Below are 22,422 nucleotides of genomic sequence, written 5' to 3' on the forward strand. Positions count from 1 at the left end.
TAGGTGGGAGTGATTAAATTCCCTCTGGAGAGGTGCATGGGGCTGGAACAGGGTTCCTGGGCTTCTCTCCCCTTTCAGTTCTTCCTGCTGCTTTGTGAGGCAGTAATTTGCTGCAAGCCAGGCTTTCAGTTGTGATTGGAAATGACTGTGCAAAACCCCATCAAAGCTGTTCATGTCCCAGAATCATTTAAAATATATATGGATATCTATACCTAAAAGGCACTTCAGAGAGCACGAGAGTTCCCTGGGATGCCAGGGGCCATTGCAGTCATTGCTGGCGTCCCTAGATGGGACCAAGGGAATCTTCAGCAGAGCTCACCGTGTTTGTCTGCCCAGAGAGCCCACAGACTGAAAGGAAAAGTGAGTAGGATGAAATTGCTCTCTCCGGGGTTTCGGATGATTATTAAGTGCTGGCCTACTGCCTGGTTCCTGTCACTGCTCCGCAGAAGTGAGACAGATCTGGAAGAGGTGGCTGCAGCTGTACAGCTGAAAAGTTGTGCTTTTAATTGCTGACTAATTAAAGTTACCATTTGCATTTGGGGTCTTCCTTTTTAAGGAACGACGTGTTGTTATACACGAAACTGCTAGCACTGCTTATTTAGAGCACGACTGAAGCGGGAACTTTTCTCTTGCTGTTCTGCTGGTGCATCTGGGTTTCACCTATTGCATGCTTTGCTTTGCCATCTGGGTTTTATGATTCCCTACTGGTAGCCCTTGTCCTTGTAGTCCTTGACTCCACTTTCTGGGCGTACGATCCCGTAATGTTTTCCCTTTTGCCTTTGTAAACAATAGGCATTCAGGCTAATAGTGGAAGTACAAAGTCAAGGAAGCTTTGCAGATTCAGCTTGACAACTCCTCTCTGAATTATTTAAAGGCCTTAGTTAAAAAATAAATAAAAAAGAAAAGCGCATCAAGATTTTCGGATGACTTCTCATCCAGTATTGTGGAGAATACCTGGTATGTGAGTCCCACTGATTTTACCCATTGAAATCCACATGATTGGTATAATAGCAAATGCAATTAGAATTCAGGGGCCACCTCCTGGTATTCCTCCAGAGGTGAGGGAGTGAGTTACAGGGAGCTGAAAGAAAGAATGGGAGTTTTCTCTCTAGCTGTAAGGATTGTGTGTAGAGATTGGGTTGTTTCTTTTTTTCTTCTCACAATCAATGAACTTGTCTAAAGACGTCCTGCCTTTTTTCTTCTGACTTCAATCTCAGTTTTTGGTAGGTTGTTAATGTTGCCTTCTTGTAGTTTTTAAATCTGAGCTGCTTTTCTACGGTTGAATGAGCCAGTGATTTGTGATTTCTCGGGTGCATTTCTGTTGCTGGTTTCACCTGTCCTTCTGGATTCTGGGGCGTTTTAGACGGATGGGATCAGGGAAGCAAGCAGCAGAGTGCAATTGAGTCCTTTAGATGATGTGCAGTTCATTATTACCTTTTGAATAGTTCATTCTGCAGGACTAAGTAGGGAAGATGTCATGCTTTGCACTTACTGCACTAAAGCTATAAAGCTGAGCTCTCATCATTCTCAATACCTGAGGCACAGCCATCACCTCTTCCTGCTCACTCCTCCCTCAGATGAATACAATAGAGAAAGCATCAGCAGAAGGATATTAGAGAAACAAGCTCCTCTGTATCATCTGTACAACGTATGGTTTTGTTTAATGAAGTTCTTCACCTTTTGTGTCAGGGCTTTACTCCTTATTAAAATTCAATTTACTGTGCTGTCTTTCAGGACTGGCAGTACCGTTTGGTAATCAACGCTGATATTTTGCAGCATGGCCTGCCTTTGAAAACTTGCTTGCAGAAATGCTGTGTGGGCTGCAACATACCTTCCTTCAGCAATTCCAAGATTTCTTTTAGTTTCCAAGTGAAAGATAACACCTTGCCTCCCAGCCTTGCTAATGTGACCCAGCTCAGGGTCCAGCTGAGCCATCTTTGCACATGCTCGTACTGATAAGGATTTAGAGACCAAACTGACACCAAGCTAGTCTGGCTCTGGCCCTGCTCTTGGCCACAAGTGAGCAAAGAAATGCCTCTGTTGGCTGGGGGAGAACTCCCTGCACAGCTGCTCCAGCCCTATCCGTGTAGGGTATCCGTGTAGCCCTGTAGCACCAGAACAGAAGACAAGAATAAAACAGAGGCTGTAGCCATTTTCATTGCCAATCCTAAGTTTATCGACGTGTTATCTCTTGTGTAATTTTCTGATGTGTTCATACAATCTGAAGCACTTGAAGAAACAGTGTTCTCAGGAGAGAAAGCTTCCTGTTTCTGGAGACTAGAGAGGACCATGTGATATGGTAAAACTTGCACTGCCTTGTCTGCATCGCAGGAGGCTGCAGGTATGTAGCACTGCACTTGATCCTGTTTATACCATTAGCTAGATTGAATGTTGAAGGAGAGCAGCAGGTTGTGAATTGTTTCAAGATTAATGGAAACCATTGTTTTACTTTAATTAAACGTGTTCACTGAATCAAAGTCCTCTTCCTCAAATAGGTGTATGTTATAAATAGCATTGGTTCAGGGGTAACTTCATGAAGCTTATATGCATGCTAATGTTACCTTTGTCTCTGCGAGAAACACTTAGTTCCTTTTCTCTCACCAGGCTCTGGTGATTTCATTGGTGGCACACCAAAGCCGTGCCATGTTCTGGGGTGCTTCGCAGGGCTTTGGCCTTGTGCCTTTCTCTGAGATGTCCCCTAGCTTTTTCTGACACATCTCTTTCCACTCTGCTGAAAACTGTTATTTGTGATCAGACTCCTGCTTTAAAAAAAAAACAACAAAACTCAGTTGTGTGTATATGTTTTTATATTTCCTACAGTGGTATATACAACTACAAGTCAAGCTGTCTTACAGGCAGTACCCTTCCCTCTTCTGTTCTTACCACCACACAGCTGCAGCCCTTTGGGTGGAAACAGCCTATGGGGGTCAGATGCTTTTGTTCTCCTGTTGTGTCTCGCTTTCCCGACCCTTGCTGTAGCTTCTACTTATCACAGATGCCTAAACCTGCATCTTCTCTGCTTGCAGTGTTAGCCAGAGGTATAGCATCTTAGACACACTCTCATTTCCCCCCACAGACAGCATCATCATTGGTTTTTCTTTCCTGTTGCTGTTAAAAACCCTACTCCTGGCTTACGAAGTGAAGGCTTTGATTTTCATCGCTGTGCTGAAACCATTATATTTCTTCATTCAGTTAGTTAGTGAGTTTCACAGGTACCAGAGCCCTTGGGTCCCTGTGCAGTGCTATTCCAAGACCCATAAGGTCAGGATACGTTCCAAACCCTCAGAGTTGTCTTGGCTGTGGAGTGAGATGCTGAAATGTGTGTTTTGAGTCACCATTGCCCCTAGACCTCCACGTAGCAGGATTCAGGTGCTCCAGATTGCATTGTTCAATCAGCAGAAAGCTGATGGGGCCAGTGCCTTGCGCTGTCTCAGGTCCTGCACTGTTGCTGTAGCATCAGGGTTTGGTGGTGGGATTTTGCTTCAAAAGGGTCGTTATTACAGTTAAAGCTTGCAAATTAACTGTCAGAATGTGGTTGTCTTAATGTGAGCTTTTTTTTCCCCATCTGCGTCAGGCGAAGGTGGCGGTGACTTTCATTAGGACAGTGCAAAAAAGCTATGATTGGTATGAGACCCAATTGGCTGGGTGTTGTCCAAACAGACAGCAAGTGACAGCCTATTGCCCCTGAAGGTTTGACAGCCAAACTGTACAAAATGAACGGAAGCAGAGGATGAATCCGTTATCAGTTTTAAATAAATTGATTTCCTCAGTCCATCAGCCATTCTGTGAGTTTTTTGCCAAAATGTTCTCCTCTTGCTGACCCAGCCAGCCTGACTCAGCGTGGATCTCTTCATCATTCCTGACATCTTTTAGTGTTAACCCGTTCTCCTGCACTGATTGCCACCATCTATGTTTGTAATGCATTAATTGTTCTGCTTTTGCTTTGAGGGGATACCTTGAAGAACTGGTTAAAGTGCACGGGAGGCGGCAGGCACTGATGTAGGTCTGTGTCCTAGAGAGCAAGTATCCTGCATCCCAGGTGTGCATAGGTGTGAGCTGTGGGGTAGGGAAGGCCATGACACGTTCTTCAAAACCCACAAGTAGAGAGCGTGTTGGATGCGGTGTGTTCAGCCTCACCTGGCAGACTGTTGTGGGTTAGTGTGCTTGACAGCAGTGATCCGTGCCCCTAGACTGCAGGGGAGGGAAATGCAGGTGGAACAGATTTCTCATTGGCAAATAAGTAAATACCAGAGCTCAGAAAACGAATGCTTATTAAAAGAGCTAAATCTCAGTGGTGTATTGCTCCCCGCTTTTTGTCTTCAGTTCCTCGTTGTGAACATCAGGATTAACCTGGGGCAAATCCAGAGGGTGTGTTGCCTCGGTTTCCCCACGTGCCAAAGTAGGATAATAGTTAGCTGCCTCGCCAGGACATTTGTTACACTTAATTAATGTTGTAATATGCCTTCGGTTCCTCTGATAAAACGTGCTATGTGAATGCTAAGTTGTTTTTACTGATTGGATTGTTAATTAAATGTGCACATATAAATGATTTATGGGCATTAGAAAAACTAAGCCTTAATAATTTAAAATGTTAACATCAAGGGGGTAGGGTCAGTTTTAAGCCTGTATCATCCACCTATATAGGGGTATAAACCCGGGACTGAAATTGTAGGAGATTGGTACCGGGGTCAAGCAGGAGCTTGACCAGCTGTTGTCTTATTTGGTGGTATCTCTTCACGGGGACTGGTTTAACAGCAGGACCCACACTGTAGAGCCTGCTCCAGGGATGCCATCAGCAGTGTGCTGAGCTCCAGAGAGCAGGGAACATGACACGTCGTCTTGGCCCAACTTGGAAACCATTTGTCAGTGTGCAGAAGAGAGAGCTTCAGTTTGGCACAGCAGATGACATGCAAAATTTGCTTTTGTGAAGCAGGGAAAATAAAAAAAAACAACACAAAAGAAAGTATAGCTGGGGGAATGTGTATCTGTCAGGCTGCTGACACGGATCACTGCCTGCTGAACACTCCTGGCCCAGCAACAGTTATTTTCCCCACCAAGTAGCATGGAGTTTCAGTCTCTATCCACAAGGCTTCTGCCTCTATGTAGTCTTCTCTGTTTTCCTATCTGGGCAGATGTTTGAGGTGAAAGTGGGAGTGAGCTGTGGCTGCAAGCCAGAGCAGGGACCAGAGGAGCGCAGATATGTTGTCAGAGTGCACTAGTGAGCTCAGGGACCTCGAAGGATGGAGAGCTGAGAAAGCGGGTGGGAGCAGATGCACTTGGTCAAAGAACGGGATGCAGGGACTGGAGGGGAGGGTTAGCCAGCATCCGTTCCCTTTCAGAACCTGAGCAAAGATGTGTGTGCTGGCGTGGGAGCTAAGATTGCATGTTGGAGGCAAAAGGGTTGGAAAGGAAGGGAGGCAGGATTTACAAAGCTGGCATCGAACGGGCACCTGAAGCTTCAGAAAAGAGCATGGAATGGAGGGGTGTGTTGAGAGATCCCATGCTGGGGAGAATGATCTCAGATATAAAGCTTCCCGAGGCTATGGACAGATGGTCTGGGAGAGATCAAAGTGCTCTTGCACAGTCTGGTGTGTGAAGATTTGAAAGAGGGAACTGAGCAGCTGAGGAGTGCTGGGTAGAGTTGCTGGAAGAGAAAGCCCTGGTTTGTTGAAAATGAGAAGAGACCGTGGAGAGGGATGGGAGAACACAGGAGCGTGAAAGAACGAAGCATATGAGAGCTAACTAAACACAAAGAAGAGCTTAGACTAATTGCAGTTAGCCCTTAGCAGCAGGGCAAGGGGCATGTTGTAAGTGGAGGAGGAGGACCAAGTGGCTGGGAAATGCAGATAAAGATGGCTTTAGTGGGTTTGCCCCAGCCCAGCCCAGGTGGAAGCAGGGCTCTTCGCCACGCACCAGGACCCTTCAGCACCCACAGTAGGCTGCATTTATAGAGTGTGCTGCTTGTGCACTTCAGGGTAGCTTGATCTGAAAAGGCTTTTCACGTTCTACTGACTTCTATTTACGGCCTCTGATCCCCGATGGCTTGCAGTTGGTGTGCAGAAGATGAAAAATCTAAACTACTGGATTTAGATCACATTTCTGAGTACTCTTACACAGACTTTGTGGCCGTTTCTGGGATCACGCATTTTGTTTCTGATGAAATGAGCATTTGGGAGAGAAACGTACCACGATAGCTATCGTAAGCGCCAGCACCCCGGGGCTTCCCTTTGCCACACACAGCTCTGATGGGCAGGGCAGCATGACCTTGGTGGGGAAGAGATTAAATTCATCACCTCCAGCGTGAGGTAATGACTGAACACAACAAACAGGGGGAGGGAGGGAAGGAGGAGAATGTATGGGCGGTGAGGATGTGGTTCTTGGACGGTGCGGTTGTGAAGCGGCGCTGCGTCGCAATATGTAGAATTGCCAAATGAATGTTTGGGGGCTTCAGAACAAGCAGAATAGATGCTAAAAGCTGTTTTCCCTAAACTGATGCCTAACGGCTTCCTGTAGTTTTACAATATTGATGCTAATGTGTTGCATGTTTATGTATATATTTTTTGTAGGCTTAATGCAAGCTGTATTTATGTACTGCTGATGCTTTGTTCAAGGCCTTGAGCTGTTTGTTTATGGCAAGTGTCTGAAATCCCAGGATATAGGATGATAGAAACAAGCAGCTTTAGAGATCTTGCCACATATAATGGGCACCAGGGCTCAGTAGTCCCACACGCACACAGGATGAGAAGACTTGCCCCTTTGGGAAGAATAAGGACTGGCTGGGTGTGTATGTTAACACCAACATAATTTGTTTTTAACGTATGTCTGTCTACCTTGCCTGATGGGGAATGTGCAACAGCTGTTAGAGACGTGGCGTTCAGTCTGCATTAGATGCAAAGTAATAAGGCTCTGACAAGTTATTCTCAGTTTGAATTCTAAATAAATTGGGTGCTCGTCAAAAACGGTTTTGTTCCAAAACATCTAAATGACAGAAGCGGTTGCCCATAACCTATCAGCAGCTCCTGGGGTGGGCTTTGCTGGCTGACTCTTGCCTTTGCACAGCTTGCTTTGCCCTCTTCAATCATCCTCATTGGCCTCTGTTTCCATCTTGAATTCAGAAGGCGGTGTAGGAAGGAGCAAATTGGTGCCCCGTCTGCGTGCTGCTCGGTACATGTGTGCCTGTTTTCTTTGAGCCTGGTCTTCAGTTGCCGAGTTGATCTTGTTTTCTTGAGAGCTACATGCTGAAAAGAAAGGTCACGCTATGAAAAAGTGATTTCTCACTTGGCTGAGAGATGGCTTACTATTTATTTGAGTATGTCATTGGAGCAAGTCTTGGACTGCTTGCCTCCAAGCGCCCGTGGGCTGTGAATACAGAGACCTGTCTATATGATAGCAAATCAGCCTCCAGTTATACGGTATCTTCTTATGCTGAGCTCTGTCTGAACAGAAGTAGAAAAATACATTAAGTGTAAAATCCATAAATGAGAAGACCGCTCCTTCAGGGAGGCTTTCGTAAGGCAGGAAAGAGGGATGTATTCATGTACTGGGAGTTGTGGTTGGAAAATACCAGTGGTGGATGTGTCAGGGAACTTTTAATAAAAGCATCCGCCGTAAAGAGGTTAAAGGATGGGATTGCAGAAAAATGAGAGCAGGCATTGAACAAGATGCTGACTTTCTACCTGTGCACATTTCCCAGCGAGGCTAGATTCATCTTGTGCAGAAGCTGCAAGCTCTGCATGAGGTGGAATGATGAAAACTAATTTGTTTGAAAGCTTTTTCTCCTTTATAGAGTACTCGCAAATTCCTGCGTGAGAGGAAAGCGCGTGCACGCGCATATGTTTGTGGGCAACCCTTTCTAAAGAGAGGGACTGAGTGTTGTCATCTGTAAACCCCCAGGTTAACGTGTTAAGAAAATGCCTTCATTATGCTTTGCGGGTGTGGTCGTGCAGCGTTCATAAACACAGAGGGGGGGGGGAAATGGTTTCTCTGCAGCTGGAGCTAGACAGAGGCACAGATGAGGCCTTTTTAGATTGAGTTGTTGCATTTTTTTTTTCCCCTGCCAGATAAGCCTAAGGAGGCTTTATCTCAATGTACAAAGGAATTACTTTCAGAACGAGATAAAAAAAAATAGTTTCTAAGGATTAAAAAGCGCTGTTTGGACGCACGTTCTGTTCCAGGCTGAAAAGCTGGAGACCTGGACAGTGCTGGACATCATTTGTATGGAAGACCTCTTCCTTTAAAAAGAAAAAAAAAGCCTGCTCAGTTGAAAGAATTAATTAATTTCTGCTCAGGCCTGATGTTCCCAGTGTAGATAGTATTCAGTTAAATTTGTTCCGAAGGGATTAGTGTCAGGCAGGTGTGATGGCACGTGGAGTAGGCTCTGGAACACAGGGAGATAACAGGTTGGTTCATTGGGAGCGACTGGATCGTGTCAGTGGAAACAAGAAAGCTCCACGTTGGAAGTGCTGCCCTGCTGGGGAGAGATGTAATTTATTGGTTGGGCTTGTTTTGTTTATTACGAGAAACGCTTGATTTTGTACGCTGGAGGCTCATCACAGGTTAGAATTTGTAATTTTCTTTCAAAAACAAAAGCCAACTCGAGCCGTGCAACAAGAAAATAACTGAATCTCAGGGGATTTAGAGGGAAGAGCCATTATAATCTGCTAATTACAAGATGAAGAGCAGTCGAGCATCGGTGTTCTGCTGGGGAACCACTTTCGCGCATCTCGATACATGAAAAGGCTTCGTGCGTGGTGTCAGTGTGAGAACCTTCAGTGGAACATGTCCTGAATAACAGCCATCTCCTCCTGTAAGGACCAAGTAGCTCTGCTGTTAAAGAAATGGCTTCCTGTGCAAGCTGCACTAGATTTAGTCCAACTGTGCACTTTAATTCCGCCTATAAATAACATAAAACAATGGCCATTCGAGCACGAGCTTTCTCACCCAGTATATCTTGCTATTGTATCAACAGCTTTTCTTAATTAGGGCTCTAGCTCCTTTGAATACGTGTTCGGGGTTGAGCTGCTTGAAAGAGAATTGCTGACAAACCAGGCTTTTGTTAGCAGAAACGTCTGCTGGGGCGGGAAGGTGAGAAGTTGTTAATTTAGAAGTTCTTCAAGAATCCTAACTGTGAATCTATAGAACAAATCTAGCTGAAAATGCAGAAAACTCATGCTTGCCTCAATGGCTGTGGGGCCGGAGGTTTTGAAGGGAACGTGGTTTATTTATGCAGAAGTGTAGGGATAAGAGAGGCACGAGTTCATCTTCTGTAATTATTTATAAGACAGCCAAAGTCCCAAATAGGATTTTGAGTCTGTTGTGTGAACACGTGCACGTATAATTTGGAGAAACATCTTGCTCCACCATCGGTACATTAATCTTCCTAACAAGCAATTTCTTCAGCCCGTTGCATTCTCACTGCTATTTGTAGAAGGTAGGGGAGACTGCAAAAGAAGGAAATTAGTCCACGCTGTCTCACTTCTCTGTTGAGCAGACCCCTTCCTCAGCACGGTCCTCGTGGGAAGAAGGAGTTGGCCAAGTTTGTTTGGATTGGTGTATGAGGGTTAACCGTGGGTGAGTGGTCTCACAGAGAGGATTAAAGGGAAAAAAGAGAAGTGATTTATGTTCATCTTGCCCATATCAGATCCTTCTGGGACAGGCCCTCTGTTTTGTGTCAGGAGAGAAAAACCAGAAGCCACTTGCCTGTGATTTCACGTGAGCCCACTGATCAGGGATGCACAACATGTGGAGGCTGCAGGTGAGCGCGCAGGGGGGTCCTCTTGCTCACCTCTTTGTTAACAAGGGTGGCTGGCAGAGACAGGTTATGCAATTGCACTGTAGAGCTGTATGCTTGAGTTACAGGTGCGTGCCCATCCAAGTAGCTGTGCCCTCACTGTGGTTCTAACAGCTGTCCATCTGGGGTGACCATCATCCAGCCACCCCCATGGATGTTTCCTTGCACAGAGCTACAGCCCTTACTCCGTATCGTGCTGAAGCAGCTCTGTCAGTTTTCAGGGCTTCAGTTGTTCAGCTGAGTTACCTCAAGCTTCAGGAAACTTCCAGAGCAATTCTGATTCTCTGACTGCTCTTGCATGAATACCAGCAGCCAGCCGGGCTTGCCTTCCCCTCCCTCCCTCCCCTGTACAAATTGCCTCCCCAGGGCCATCCAAACACAGGGCTCATCTAGGAGGGAAGGAAATCAGAGTGCTTCAAAACCCAGCTGTCACCAGGTGAATAACTCCTTTGAATGATGAATGTAGCAGGTATCTCATCTACTCAGGAAGGTCCCAGATTTGATTTTGTTTTTCTTTCCCTTCAAGAATGCGCTGTAGCAATTTCTTCTTCTGGCGCAATCAGTGAAAGTCCCGTCCAATCCCAAGGGTGAGTGCTTTCCAGTTGCTGGAGGTGAGCGAGTCTCGTTCCTCCAGCACTGGCTCCAGGTGATGGGGATGCCGGGTTCAGGTCAGAGGTGCTTCTGTCTGGGCAACTTTTGCTCTCAGGGCTGATCTACAAATCCGTTTTGCATTAGTGGCTATCTCTGTGTAGATGCACCTCCAGTCTGTAGGAAGGAAGGGATTGATGGTGGGCCAATGTCGAGCACCTGTCTTTCAGACTTGCCGTAATTACATCAGGGCAACTGAGGGAAAAAGACAGCATGTGTGGAAAGCTTTTCTTGAGTGGTTTCAGCTCAGGGTTTCAGTCCTGGAGCAGCTGCGGACCCGCAGCCTGTGTTCATCTTGATGCAAATCCTGAGGTGCACCTACATTTGTCAATGAATTTGTAATCTGTGCATAACTCCAAGTGCATAGTTCTGATGTTGCCCAGAGCCATGCTCTTTTCTGTCGATTTAACGGGACCAAAAATCTTCCAACAGTCTCTCGTCAGTTCTGGGGCTGTCCCCGGCTTGTGGAGATGCTGTGTTGTCTCATGGCAGGGTACGTGTGCATGCTGCATCACATCTCCACCCCTCAGCCCTTATCTGCCTTGATGTGCATGGGAGGGGTTGCCACATTTCATCAGGGTGCAGTAATACTTGCAGGATGGAAAAACGCTCCTGTTTGCCAGGCAGTAAAACCTTCACTTGATTTTTATCGTGTTTGTTCTTCTTTTGTTTGTTTTCCCCTTCAATCTTCTTTTAGCCAAGGCAGCTGGCACCTCCAGCTTCTGCTGCAGGATGGGCTGCAGCTGCTCGACACCCACAGCAGGACCCAGCAGGGTGCATGCCTTGCAGAGTCAGTTTGAAGCTTGGTTACTCCAGGGCACGAGCATTCAGTTGCGGTGGGTCTTCCACATCCTCCTACCTCTGCTTTGGGATCTTTGGGCTCCTGCAGGCAGTAAATTAAAGAGGGATTGAAGGGCAACCTTGCATCCGTCCTGCCATGCGTGGTTACAAAGGGATCGAGTAGGACATGCAGCAGAAGCCTGTTTTTTCATGCCTGACTGCTCGCAGTGGTGCCATAGGTCTGCCACTTCAGGTGGTTGTGGTAGTTGTCCTTTGAAATAACTCTGATCTACCCACCCTGGCAAGCAGATTGGCTGCTGGGAGTTAGAAATCAGCAGGGCTCGTGCTGCTGTCTGAGCAACTGCCCGACTTGCTTGGGGTGCACGGCATGCATTGGTGTTTTGCAGGCAGCACAGAAGGAAGAGTGTTGTTCCTCTAGAGGATTAAAGAGTTCCCTTGCTGTGTTCCCTGAGAAGCAGTGTTGGTGTGCCTAACACACGAGTCCCTGTTTGCTCAGTGACAGATCTGGTGCTAATTTTGCTGCTGTCTGCTCTCATTTGTGTGTTGTGGTTGTGGATGAAAGCGGCGGAGCAGCGATTAGCTCAAGCCCTGCTGAAGAAACGGTGGCTTCTGAAGAACTGGAGAGTGAGAGTATATTACCCTCTGGCGTTTTTATTTTATTTAGCAAGGTAAAGCTGTTCATTGAACCACAGTTCATTTACAGTGGTACCCCAACAGACTGCAGCCACAGGATGAATTACCAATCGCTCGCAGTGCAGACAGGAGTCACTCAAGCCCCAGATCATGTGTACCCAGGAGTTCACTCTTTGGTGCTGTTCAGTGGGTTGCTACCCGTGCCTCTCCCCCAAAATCCTATCGGGCATCCCAGAGCGATCCGCTCCCTGTTCTGGTCACCAGATCACACTAGATCTGCATCCTTCCTGCAGTTTTTGGATTGTAGTTGTTAACCAGAAGCTGGGGAGCTCACAGGATTAGACTCTGCTAGCTTCCAAATGAATGGAAACTGGAGTATATGTTTCCTTTCAGGATGTATTTTCTTCTCGGGAGCTTTGACTTTGGAGGATCATTGCTGAGATAATACCAGGAGTAGTAACTAATCCCCTAATGGGTAGAACTGGGGGTGAACAATTCTGTTTCTGACAATTAACCCAGTGGGCCACCGGAAGGCTGCTCTTACCTCATGGGTGAACTTTCACATCCAAAGAGATTTCTCTCCCTTTGCTTCGGAGCTGGTGGCTGTGCGGGCTCCCAGAGCTCCATCCATCCTGCATGCAGCCCCATCCATCTCCCTGTGCCCCAGGGAGCGATGTGCCTACTGCGTGGCCACCTCCAGCCCACATGAACACCAGCAGGTCTGTTCCAGTCACCGGCTTCGTTAAAAATGCATGCGTTAAGTGACGGGATAATTAAAGCAACTTTGTCAGAGGACGGATAGCAGCAGCAAGAGTAATGGAAAGATGTCGGAGGAAAGATATCGGCTGTCGTTAGACACAACAGTTTGTGGCAGGTGGTTTGGCAGTGTGTAGTGCTGCTGCGTGGCTGGAAAAGGACAGATGCAGGACACCGAGGGGTCGTTTCCAGTGCTGCTGCCATCACCTCGGTGCTCAGTTTTTATTCACGTTTCTTGGCAACGCATCATTTCATTTGGGATTTCCCTGCCCTGACTGATTGCGGTTGGGAGCGTGTGTTTGCACTGCTGGTCACATCAGGCATTCAGGCAGCAGGGCACAGCTCCTCCTGCCCGTGGCTGGCACCCAGTGTCTGCCTGAGGTTGCCTGGTCGTGTGGCAGGTGTTGATTTGCAGACAACCAAAGTATCTCCGAAGGAAATTCCAGTGGTTCACGAGGGTAAGCAGATGGTGGCTTTCTGAATCTCAGCAAAGCTGAAGTCCTCTCTTCCTTCCCTTCCAAATTTGGTGTGTTTGCCATTGCTTTCTAACAGTGGGCTGACACAAAGCTACTCTTCTCCCTCTTTGTTTTGCTGGTTGGAAACCCCTTGGCTGAGCAGGAGAGCTTTTGTCACATTGATGAGTTGGTTTAGTTAGGTAGGGCACCGGAGACCTTCGTCCATACGCTGCCAAAAGATGAAATGATTGTTATTATTTGCTCACTTCGCATGGGGGCTGTGAGGATTAATTCATGTTTGTAAATTGCTTTTGAGATTTAAAGCTGCGCACGAGCACTAGGGATTATTGCTTTCTGACTCTTTAAGGTAATGTAACTTTTATGAAGACTTCTAGCCTCGAAAGCATCCTGGAGGTGGGAAGAGTTAAGTTCCTTTTGCAGTTAGACATACTTACAGTGTTTAAGGTTAAAAAAAAAAGCAACTACTTCACAGCTGTTTCTTCAAAAAAGGGAAAAAAAGGAAAAGCAGTGGCAGTGGGTGACAGTGCCTCTTCTTTTTTTCCAGGAGTCCAACGTGCTAATTGCTGCTAACAGTCAGGGTACAATTAAGGTAAGTTATTTTGTGCATCTTCTCTTGAAGCGTTTGAATCTGTCGTTAGTGAAGAGCAAGGCCACAAACGTGGTACAGCCAGGAGAAACCAATAAGGGAGGTCTTCCCAGGCGTGGAAGTTTGAAGTTCAAATGATGTATTTGCCTCTGGCACGCGGAGGAGCGAGCAAGAAGAGCAAGGAAACAGAGGTAGGAGCAGGGTGCAAAAAGCTGCCAGCACTGCCCTGCACCCACTGCTGCTCCTTGGCTCTCGGCAGTGCAGAAGGGAAACCAGGCTGCATCGAGAGAGCGTGATGCTCTGCAGTGATGTGCTGCTTAAATTAAACACAGGCCTGGCACCGGGTGTTATGTATGCAATATTTTTCCTGACTGATAATAGGTGCCACGTCTCAGTTGCCACAGCAGCCGCTGCGTTTCCACACTGGTTCGAAAGCAGCTGCGTGGCGTTGCTTTGAATGGAGAGGTTTTTCAATAAGCACTGTCTGGCACAAACGTCTCCACGCGCTCGTGTTGATTTCTGTGACAGCAGAGGAGGCTCTGCGTTTGCTCGCTGGCATTAGCCAGACCCCATCTTCTGGCTGGTGCAGCAGAGCTGAAAGCTGAGCTCCTGATGTGCAGCCAGCTAGAGCGGTGCTTGAAATGAGCAGGGCTGCTCCCTCGCTTTGCTTACTCCGAGCATGTGGACTGACTTTAACAGACAGCAGCTGCCAACGTAGAGGTTTACAACAGCCCTCCCTATGCACACGGGGGCTAATGTTTTGCCAGGTTTCCACCACTTGAATAAAAGCCTTTCCGGAGTTCAACGTAATTCTGTCCACACAATGTCAAATAATGTGCAGAAGACTTTGCCCCCACTCCGTGTCTCTATCACAAGCACAGAGCCAAGCAGAAATATTGCCCAAACCCAGGTGCTGCTCCTCTGGAGAGCCCGAGTTCTGGCATTGTCCTGGATTGAACCCAGCAGCATTCACCTCCACCGTGCTTTGGAGGCTTAGTGCTCAAGCTGCAGGCTCGTAGCCCAGAGCTCTGACGCTTTCAGTGGCTGCTGATAAAGGAATTTACTTGCTGTCTGCAAAGTTCCATGCTGTGTGGTCACCTTTGTGAATCTGAACTCCCCCCCCCACTTCTCCCTCGTGCCATTATGTGACAGCAGTTTTCTGGAGCTAGACCAGAACGAACCTGGAAAAAATCACTGAAAAAGCAAAAATAAATCCCAAGTCATCTGTGTTTGTGTGACTGGGTTTGTGTTTTTCCTCCTTTTTAGGCCACAATTGGCCTGGTTAGTCCTGTTAGTGCAGTGTAGCCTTTCATTTGCAGGTGATTTATTTATCAGTCCTTGGAATTGGTTGTTCATTACTTTGGTCACTTCCTTCCTAGTTAAATGGGCAAAGCACACAGACGCTTCTGATACCTTTAAGTGAATTCAGCACCAACAGGAGAGGTTCTGCTCATGCACTTTGCTTGTTAATGAGAGAAGGTGGAGAGAGAAACGTGTAAACAGCCAAGGTTATTTGGATTCTGATATTTCTATTTGAGCTTTGTTAGCAGGCAGTGGGGAAGGTGTGATGGTCTGGCAGTGCCCAAGAAAGGGCAAGATTTGCAGTTGCGCTGCGTGCCCACCCCTCTCCACCGTGCCAGCCCACGTTCACGGGCTGCAGCCCTCAGCTGTCCCCACTAAAACCAGCCTGGGTTGTTACACACTGTACAAATCACACAGCAGGTGACAGCCCTCATAGCACTCACCTCATTTGTGTGATATTATTGCATGCTGGTGAATAAAGGGTAAGAGGTGGAGACAAGAAGGGTCAGACCTGTCCTAGTGATCTATATGCTGATGTAGGAGATAATGAATGTCATAAATTCCTATTCTGTATGCCTTGTCTTCCCTATTAATCAGGTACTGGAGCTGGTATGAAGGGTTTTCTCAAGGCTTGAGGTACTTGGTCCTGCTGATACGCTGCGGTGTTCATCTGGGATCTTCAGTGGGACAAGAAACCGAAACCACCTTGATGTTCCTCCCCAAAACCACCATGTTTGTTTGTTTGTTTGTTTTCCCCATGTATGGACTTTCAAGGACATGTTTTGAGATGCTGGGAGCACCGGTGAACTGTCTGCCATCAACATTAACTCCACAGACTTTGCTGCTGCTGGTGGTGGTATGGTTGTCTAATTTTTATGATAGGAAAACAAATTCTTTTAAATAAAAAAAACAAACAAAAAAAAAGGAATAATAAAATTTATTGAGCCACAAGCTGAAGCGGGAAGATTCTCTCTTGTTGCATATGGGAACAGATTTACTGGGGAAGGGAGCTTGCCAGACCACACAGGGCTGTCCTCAGTTGCACATCTCCACTCATCTTTACCTGGACTATTCCTTCATCCCTGTTGGCGTAAAGTCTCTGAGCCTTACCTGGACGTGCAAGCAATTCGCTTTCAGATATGGTTGAGTTGTTCCTTTGATTTTATTTTTTAGATGCACTAAATGTTGAGAAATGTCACCCAGGTTGACACCGCTGGAGACTCAAGTCCTTCGCTTACCCAGAAGAGAAGGGCAGCTTCCCCTTCTTCTTCCCTTTATGCCCCTGCTCTGGCCCTAAGGGGCTGCTCCAAAGGAGAGGAGGAAGTCAGCCTTTCACCCACACGAGCCCGGTCCTCTGCTGCCTGCCACCAACCGTGCAGGAGTGATGTGAGCTGTCTGGGACCTGGACTGCCCTCACTGAGACCTCGTGGAGAGTGACCTCGTTGATACTGAGCTGCCTGCCTTTGACTACATCAGCTAGAGGAGGAAGTATCTCCATCCAGTTACCAAAGCCCTGCACCACTCATCTCCCGTGTGGTCCGCTTACGTTTGCCCCTCTGCAAACCATCGGTGGAAGCTGAGTGTTCTGAATGCTGTAATGAGAGAGGGGATGGAGTTGGTTTGTAATGTCTTTCAGAGCCATGATATAAGTAGCCTTATTTTTAATGGTCGTGCATACACTTAATTGTACATACGGAGGGGGAATAAACCATGATGCTCAGAGCTGTGTTGCTTTGTTGTCGGAAGAGCAGGGGGAGGAAGATGCAGATGGTCCCCAGGAGCAGCAGTGACACGGAGCTGCCAGCACTTGTTAAGCCTGGAAGTGGAGTGGGTGGGTGGAGCAGCTTCTTCTCAGTGCGTGTGGTGAAGGTGCGATGCACACAGCGATACCTGTAGGCAGCGTTTCAGTTCACAAGCAGAGAGCCTCCTGGGGTTCATTCATTCTCCCTTGTGCCTCCAAGGCTTGGTGTTGCTGCGCAGGGTTTTGCTCTTGTTGCAGTCATGCAGCTGTGCCTGCTGGGTGTGAGAGGTGGGAAATGCCTGGAACTGATGTTTTACATCAGAGCTGAGGACGGATCCTGTCCTGACCCAGTGCTCGTGCTTGTTTCCTGCAGCAGACAGGCGTGCTGCAGCTCTCAGCTAGAAGGGAGTGGGACACAAATCCCTGCTGGCTTCTGGAGAGCTGTGTCCAGCTGGGGGATAGCTGGGGGTGCTCAGCTCCAAGAGCTACAAGGGCAGGACAACCCACTGTGTGCACTGCACTATCTTCGTGGTTGCTGGTGTGAGAGCAGGGAGGGAGAAGAGCAGAGCATGAGATCATACTGTCTTGCTGCAGGGCTCTAGCTGCAGGTCTCAGCCCTGTGAGTCACCGGGGTGGCAGTGTCAGAAGGAATCAGGATGGGCCTCGTGCCGAGCAGCCCGTCTCCATTTTCACTGCATTTCCAGGGGCTGCTGGTGGGTGCCCGTGCCTGAGACCTGCCAAGCTCCCTGCCTTCAGTGCTGGGTTTCCCTCAGCCTGCCTCATTTATCGGTGCCTATTGATTTGTTTTGCAAGCTGCTGCTGTTGTCTGGTGCTGTGACAGGGGCCCTTGGGCACATCTCTTGTCCCCCTGCTCCATGCCGTGAGCAGCCAGCTGCCTTCATTCTTCCTCTGCTCCCCACTTGAGTGTCCTCTGGACTTCAAATTGAAATGGCTCTGATGAAGACGAGACGTTGAAAACAGAAGGGAAAAAAACCCAACCAGCTATTTTGAATGTTGTAAGGTTACTCCTTGAATTAAGCAGTGAAAACAGCTTAACATTAGCCTCCTTTATTTTTCAGGTTTTCATTCTGCTTCAATCAAGATAAAATGCAAATTTGGAGTCTGGCCCTAATTAGAAACACAGCAGCTCATAAACATGGGTTGATGGCATTTTTTGTCTTTGTCTTTTTTGTCACGAGTGATATGCTCCTTATTTTAATCCCCTTAATTTTCTTTCCTTCAGGTAACTCTCTGCTGCTGACGTCTATTGAGTTGCATATAATTAGTGTAATCTTCTAACGGCGTTTGGTTGGGGTCTTTTGAATTAGTTGTCTTCCCCTGTCCCCCGTACGAGCCGCTCTCCATCCAAGCACCACTGGTTTGCTGTGTGCGTGGCAAGTTTGCCTGGAGAAGGGAGGATCCTACAAACGACCCACGTGGAAGGAGCAGGTCCAGATGCCTGTGGAAGAGGCAGTGCTTTTCCCTTTCCGAACAGCTCTTGCACAGACCTGCAGAAGGAGCTTGTCTGCTGTTCTGAGGAGAAGCCATCCCCAGGCAGGCTGTTTGACGGCTGGTGAGTTCCCAGTTCGCACACTTGGTGTGCTGCTGTGTGCCTTCAGCAGCGTGCTAGCCTTCAACAGCCTCCTTTCCATCCTCAGCCCGTGGCCCCACTGAGGTTTTCAGCCTTTTTTAGAGTTGGGGAGTATGAGTTCATGAGGCATGTCTAGAAGTCTCTGCTCCACCCCCAGTTCGGAGCTTCAAAGCTGTTTAGGGTTGCTCCAGGGCTTGGAGATGCTCAAAAGCTCAACCAAGCAAGGACGAGAGATTCATAAGCCTCTCTGGGAAACTTGTTCCAGTGCTTAACTGCTCTCATTGTGAAAATTAATTGCAGTTGGTAGGTGCATGCAGTCCTTGTCTGCAGTTTCTTCCTTTGGGAGACCAAGGTGGCAAAGCCTGTGGCTGGTTTTGCCTCCAGTGCTTGTGTCCCTGGGAGAGGTGTTGGCTGAGGAAGGGTTTTTTCTGCGAGAAAGGGAATTTGGAATCCTACACAGCAAGCCAGCCTCTTTAATTAATCTTAAAGCATTTAATAGAAGAGTGGGAGGAACACGCTTCAGTGCTTAAAAGAAGTTCATCGCTGGAGGGAATCGAAAGTGATGGTCAAGGGGAAGTTTAAATTAACATCAATATGTCAGGGCTCTTCAGTGGCAAGTGCAGGCGGGCTGCTAATGCCAACGTGCAGCCCTCGTGCTGGATCCTCGTTTGTTTAATTTGGTCGAAGTCCAGAAGGTTGCAAAGACACCAGCAGATAATTGGAAAGGCAAAGCAAATCCTTCCCTGCTCAAAAGTCATCCTTCCATCCTCCTTGTTGGAGGAGGACAGAGGGCAAAACGTGGCAGCCAAACCCCAGTGTTTGGCTGGAAGAATGCACCCCGTCAGCCCATTGCCTGCCTTGACATAGGAAGCCAAGGACCTGAAGCCGTGGTGTGGCAGGATCTGTGACACGAAGACCAGAGCCCATCCCCGCAGCCTTATGGTGAGCATCACTTTGTTTTAGTTCTGCTCTGAGAGCGTGTTCTGGTGTTGAGTCTTCCCAACCTGCTCTCAGCTCGGTGCTGGGCTGTTTGTTCTGTGTCTTCACTCTGTGTTAGTGAAATGAAATTGCGTTGGGTTAAAGCAAGTCTGCCTTCCCTGCTCCACACTGACGAGCCATTTGAGTTGAGTCAGCTCCTCCAAAAATGGTGGTTTTTAATCTTTCTAGCTTAGCTCCAAGATCAGGAATTTTATACCTTCCTACTTTAACTTTCACCCCCTTAAATCTGGGTCTGCGTGATGATTCACCATTGCTACTCAGCAGAGGCAGAATGAGCACTCAGCCTATAACATCGAGCAGTGGGAAAGAGCAGGAAGGCATGCTGTGACTTCTTGAAGACTTGCACAAGTAGCTGTGGGGCACAAACACCTCCAGCCCCAGCGTTCTCCTTGAAATCCCTCCGTGCTCCCACCGTGGGGCTGGAGGCTGCTGGCAGCTGCAGCTGGACGGCCCTGCCACCTCATCCCTAAAATCCTTTCAGGCAGCCCAGGAACATTATTTGGAGACATTGAAATTAAAAGAACGTACAGGCCATCCTTAGGAGGCGTGAGTAATAGCATGTGACAGCTGAAATCAAGTCAGCGGTGCAAGCCGAATGCGAATCCCAAACTGGATGTGCTCATGCAGCCTGGGGGCCTTGGGTAGAGTTTTTATTCCTGTTTGCTGCACCTGGGATGTTTTTTTTGTGGGGATTGCTGCAGTGGTAATGCGGTTTGCAGAACGTGAGCTAGCAGCTTGCACGCAGTCCTGCTGGCTTATGCATCCCTCCGACCTTTGCTTTGCTCACAGGCTCACAGAGGGTTGCTACACGGGATCCAGGTGTGCAGGGAAGGAGCAAATTTGGTGTTCCCTGAGGCCGGTGGACGCCGCTGGGCTCACTTCAACCCAAGTGCTGCAGCAGGCCTGTGCCTAAAGATGCTTCTGTTCCTCCAGCAGGTGCCTCACCGTGGGTGAACAAGCTTTGAGGGGTTGGTTTTCTTACAGAATTGCCCCTCCTTTACTTCTTACGGGGACCACTCTTCCCCAGTGGTTTGTATTTGTGCACTTGAGCAGCGAGGAAGGGAGCGGAGGCTGTAGGTGTGACCCCATCCCAATGTCCTTCCACCCAGGGAGGTGCCGGTTGGGTAGGGAGAAGCTCACTCAGCTTCATTGAAACAAGCAATCCAAATTCCAGCTACCCCTAGAAACATACACATGTTGTATAAATGTTTATCATCCCAAAAGCTCCCTTCAACCTGGTAGCTGTCTTTGCTGGCAGTGAAGACCAAATCCCATTTAAGACAACTTGGGAATGTGGGATGTTAATTGCAGTCCCTTGCTGAAGACAGATTTCAGTGCCTCTATATTGTGCTCAGGCCCCCACCATCCCAGCATCTCTCAGACCTTCCCTGGGCCTCCAGGGTGGAGGTACCCTCTTTAATCAGGCCTTTGTGGCCCCCTCCTTTCCAGCCCTTGCCTCCCACGCCCTATACACAATCCTGTGGGTTATTTGTATCAGATCACAAACAGCATCTCCTCCCGGTCCTGAGCCAACAGACAAACATCCCGAAGCCACTATCGATCTGCAGGGGCAGAGGGGCGACGAGGAGGGGCAACCCCTCCAACTCATGGCAGCATCACGCTCCAGCTGCTCCTACGTTGAGCCAAAGCCCAGCAGACCGCAAGGGTATCGCCCTGGGCACAGCCCTGGCAAGGGCGAGCAGGGGCCACAAGGTTCAGGAGTTGTTCAGGAGCAGCACACACACCAACTCAATGCTTGTGAACCACGGACACTGCTCACCTCTCTTCCCTCCTTCTGTTCGTTTCCTCCTATTCTTTTTTTCTCCCATCGGAGATTAATGGTAACTCTTTGTCTTCTAACACCACAGCGCCTTACAGATTCTCTCTCTCACCCTCGTCCTTTAAATTATCCACGTAATAAAATATGTATTCAGTGATTTCAGGTCATAATTTGATCTGCTTAAGGAAGGGAAGGGATGATGGAGAAGGACTGCCAGCACGCTCCCCTTTCTTCCATTTATCTTTATTTATCATCCTTTTTCCCTAATAACCTGTGCACAGCCCAGCGATGGAAACACCAGCACTCGGTGCTGCCTGCTTCAACAGAGGGCCGTGCAGTGATGAACAGGGCTTGAGTCTGTAGGACCCAAGGGTGGTGATCCCAACCCATGTCCCTTCCAGGACTCGTTTTTACCCATCTGCTCCAGGCTCCCTCTTGTCCACAAGGCGATGGTGGGCAGGGGCCAACGAGTGGGCCCCATTATGGCCACCTCATTCCCCAGAGCCACCAGCTACTGCTGGAGCCCTCCCCACAGCTCCCAGAGCTGCCAGAGCCTCCTCTGATTCCAGATATTAAACCCGAGAGCTTAATTGCTTTAATACACTCCTTAACACGCTGTAACATCGGAATGAATTGTCTCGGTAAGAGCGGCACCGAAGGGCATTTTGCATTTTTAACAACCCCAGGAACCTGTTGCACGCTGCAGCATCCCAGGGATGCTGCACCCCCACCTGCACGTCCCTCTGCCTGAGGAAGGGGATGGAGATGCAGAAGGCAGCGTGCGAGTGCTCCCACTGCAAGCGTGTCGGGCTCGTTTGCCATAAAAATCATGGTTTAAAATCCCTGCGTTTAGCACGGTCCTTGGAACAATGTCCCCCGGGTGCCAATTTTTCCTGTAGCTGTTTACAGAGCTATTTGTCTGTCTGCGAGCCTGCGAAGCCGCTCGTTGTGCTGATGCAAAGCCGTCAGATTCAGCAGTGCCGGGCCGGGGTGTGGGCTGGGGCTGGGGGAAAGGTTTCTTAGGAAGGAGCTTCAGGAAAGCAAAAAGATTGGCGAGAGAATATTATCCAGGAAGACAACCATGGACAGCATGGGGAACAACAGGTCGCCTGCCCTCGCTTTACATCACTGCAGGTTTATCTAGGCACCGAGAGCACCGGGGCCGGGTAGTCCCACTCACTTGGGCTCATTTAAATCAAAGACGTGGGGAAATGCGGGTGTGGAAGGGAAGCTTGCTGCTGCCCTGCAGCAGGTGGGGCTGCCCAGGCTGAGCAAGAGATAACCCCGCATTCAACCTGCCCCTCCCTGGGACCGGGACC

General features: G+C 48.4%; 1 protein-coding gene across 4 annotated transcripts in view; it reads left to right on the forward strand.

Moving 5' to 3' along the window:
- The window catches only part of COP1 (COP1 E3 ubiquitin ligase), a 123,352-nt gene extending 107,403 nt beyond the window's left edge, over nt 1–15,949 (forward strand). For 3 of the 4 annotated variants that reach the window (XM_065745371.1, XM_065745394.1, XM_065745385.1), the window contains exon 19: nt 13,649–15,583. In XM_065745371.1, coding sequence (XP_065601443.1) covers nt 13,649–13,828 — 180 coding nt within the window. In that variant the 3' untranslated portion in view covers nt 13,829–15,583. The other variant, XM_065745379.1, reaches the window with a different exon arrangement.
- Nucleotides 15,950–22,422: the final 6,473 nt, after the last annotated feature.

Source organism: Cyrtonyx montezumae, unplaced genomic scaffold, assembly GCF_038088225.1.
Source record: "Cyrtonyx montezumae isolate F1298 unplaced genomic scaffold, pur_monq_1.0 scaffold_1, whole genome shotgun sequence".
NCBI lineage: Eukaryota > Metazoa > Chordata > Aves > Galliformes > Odontophoridae > Cyrtonyx > Cyrtonyx montezumae.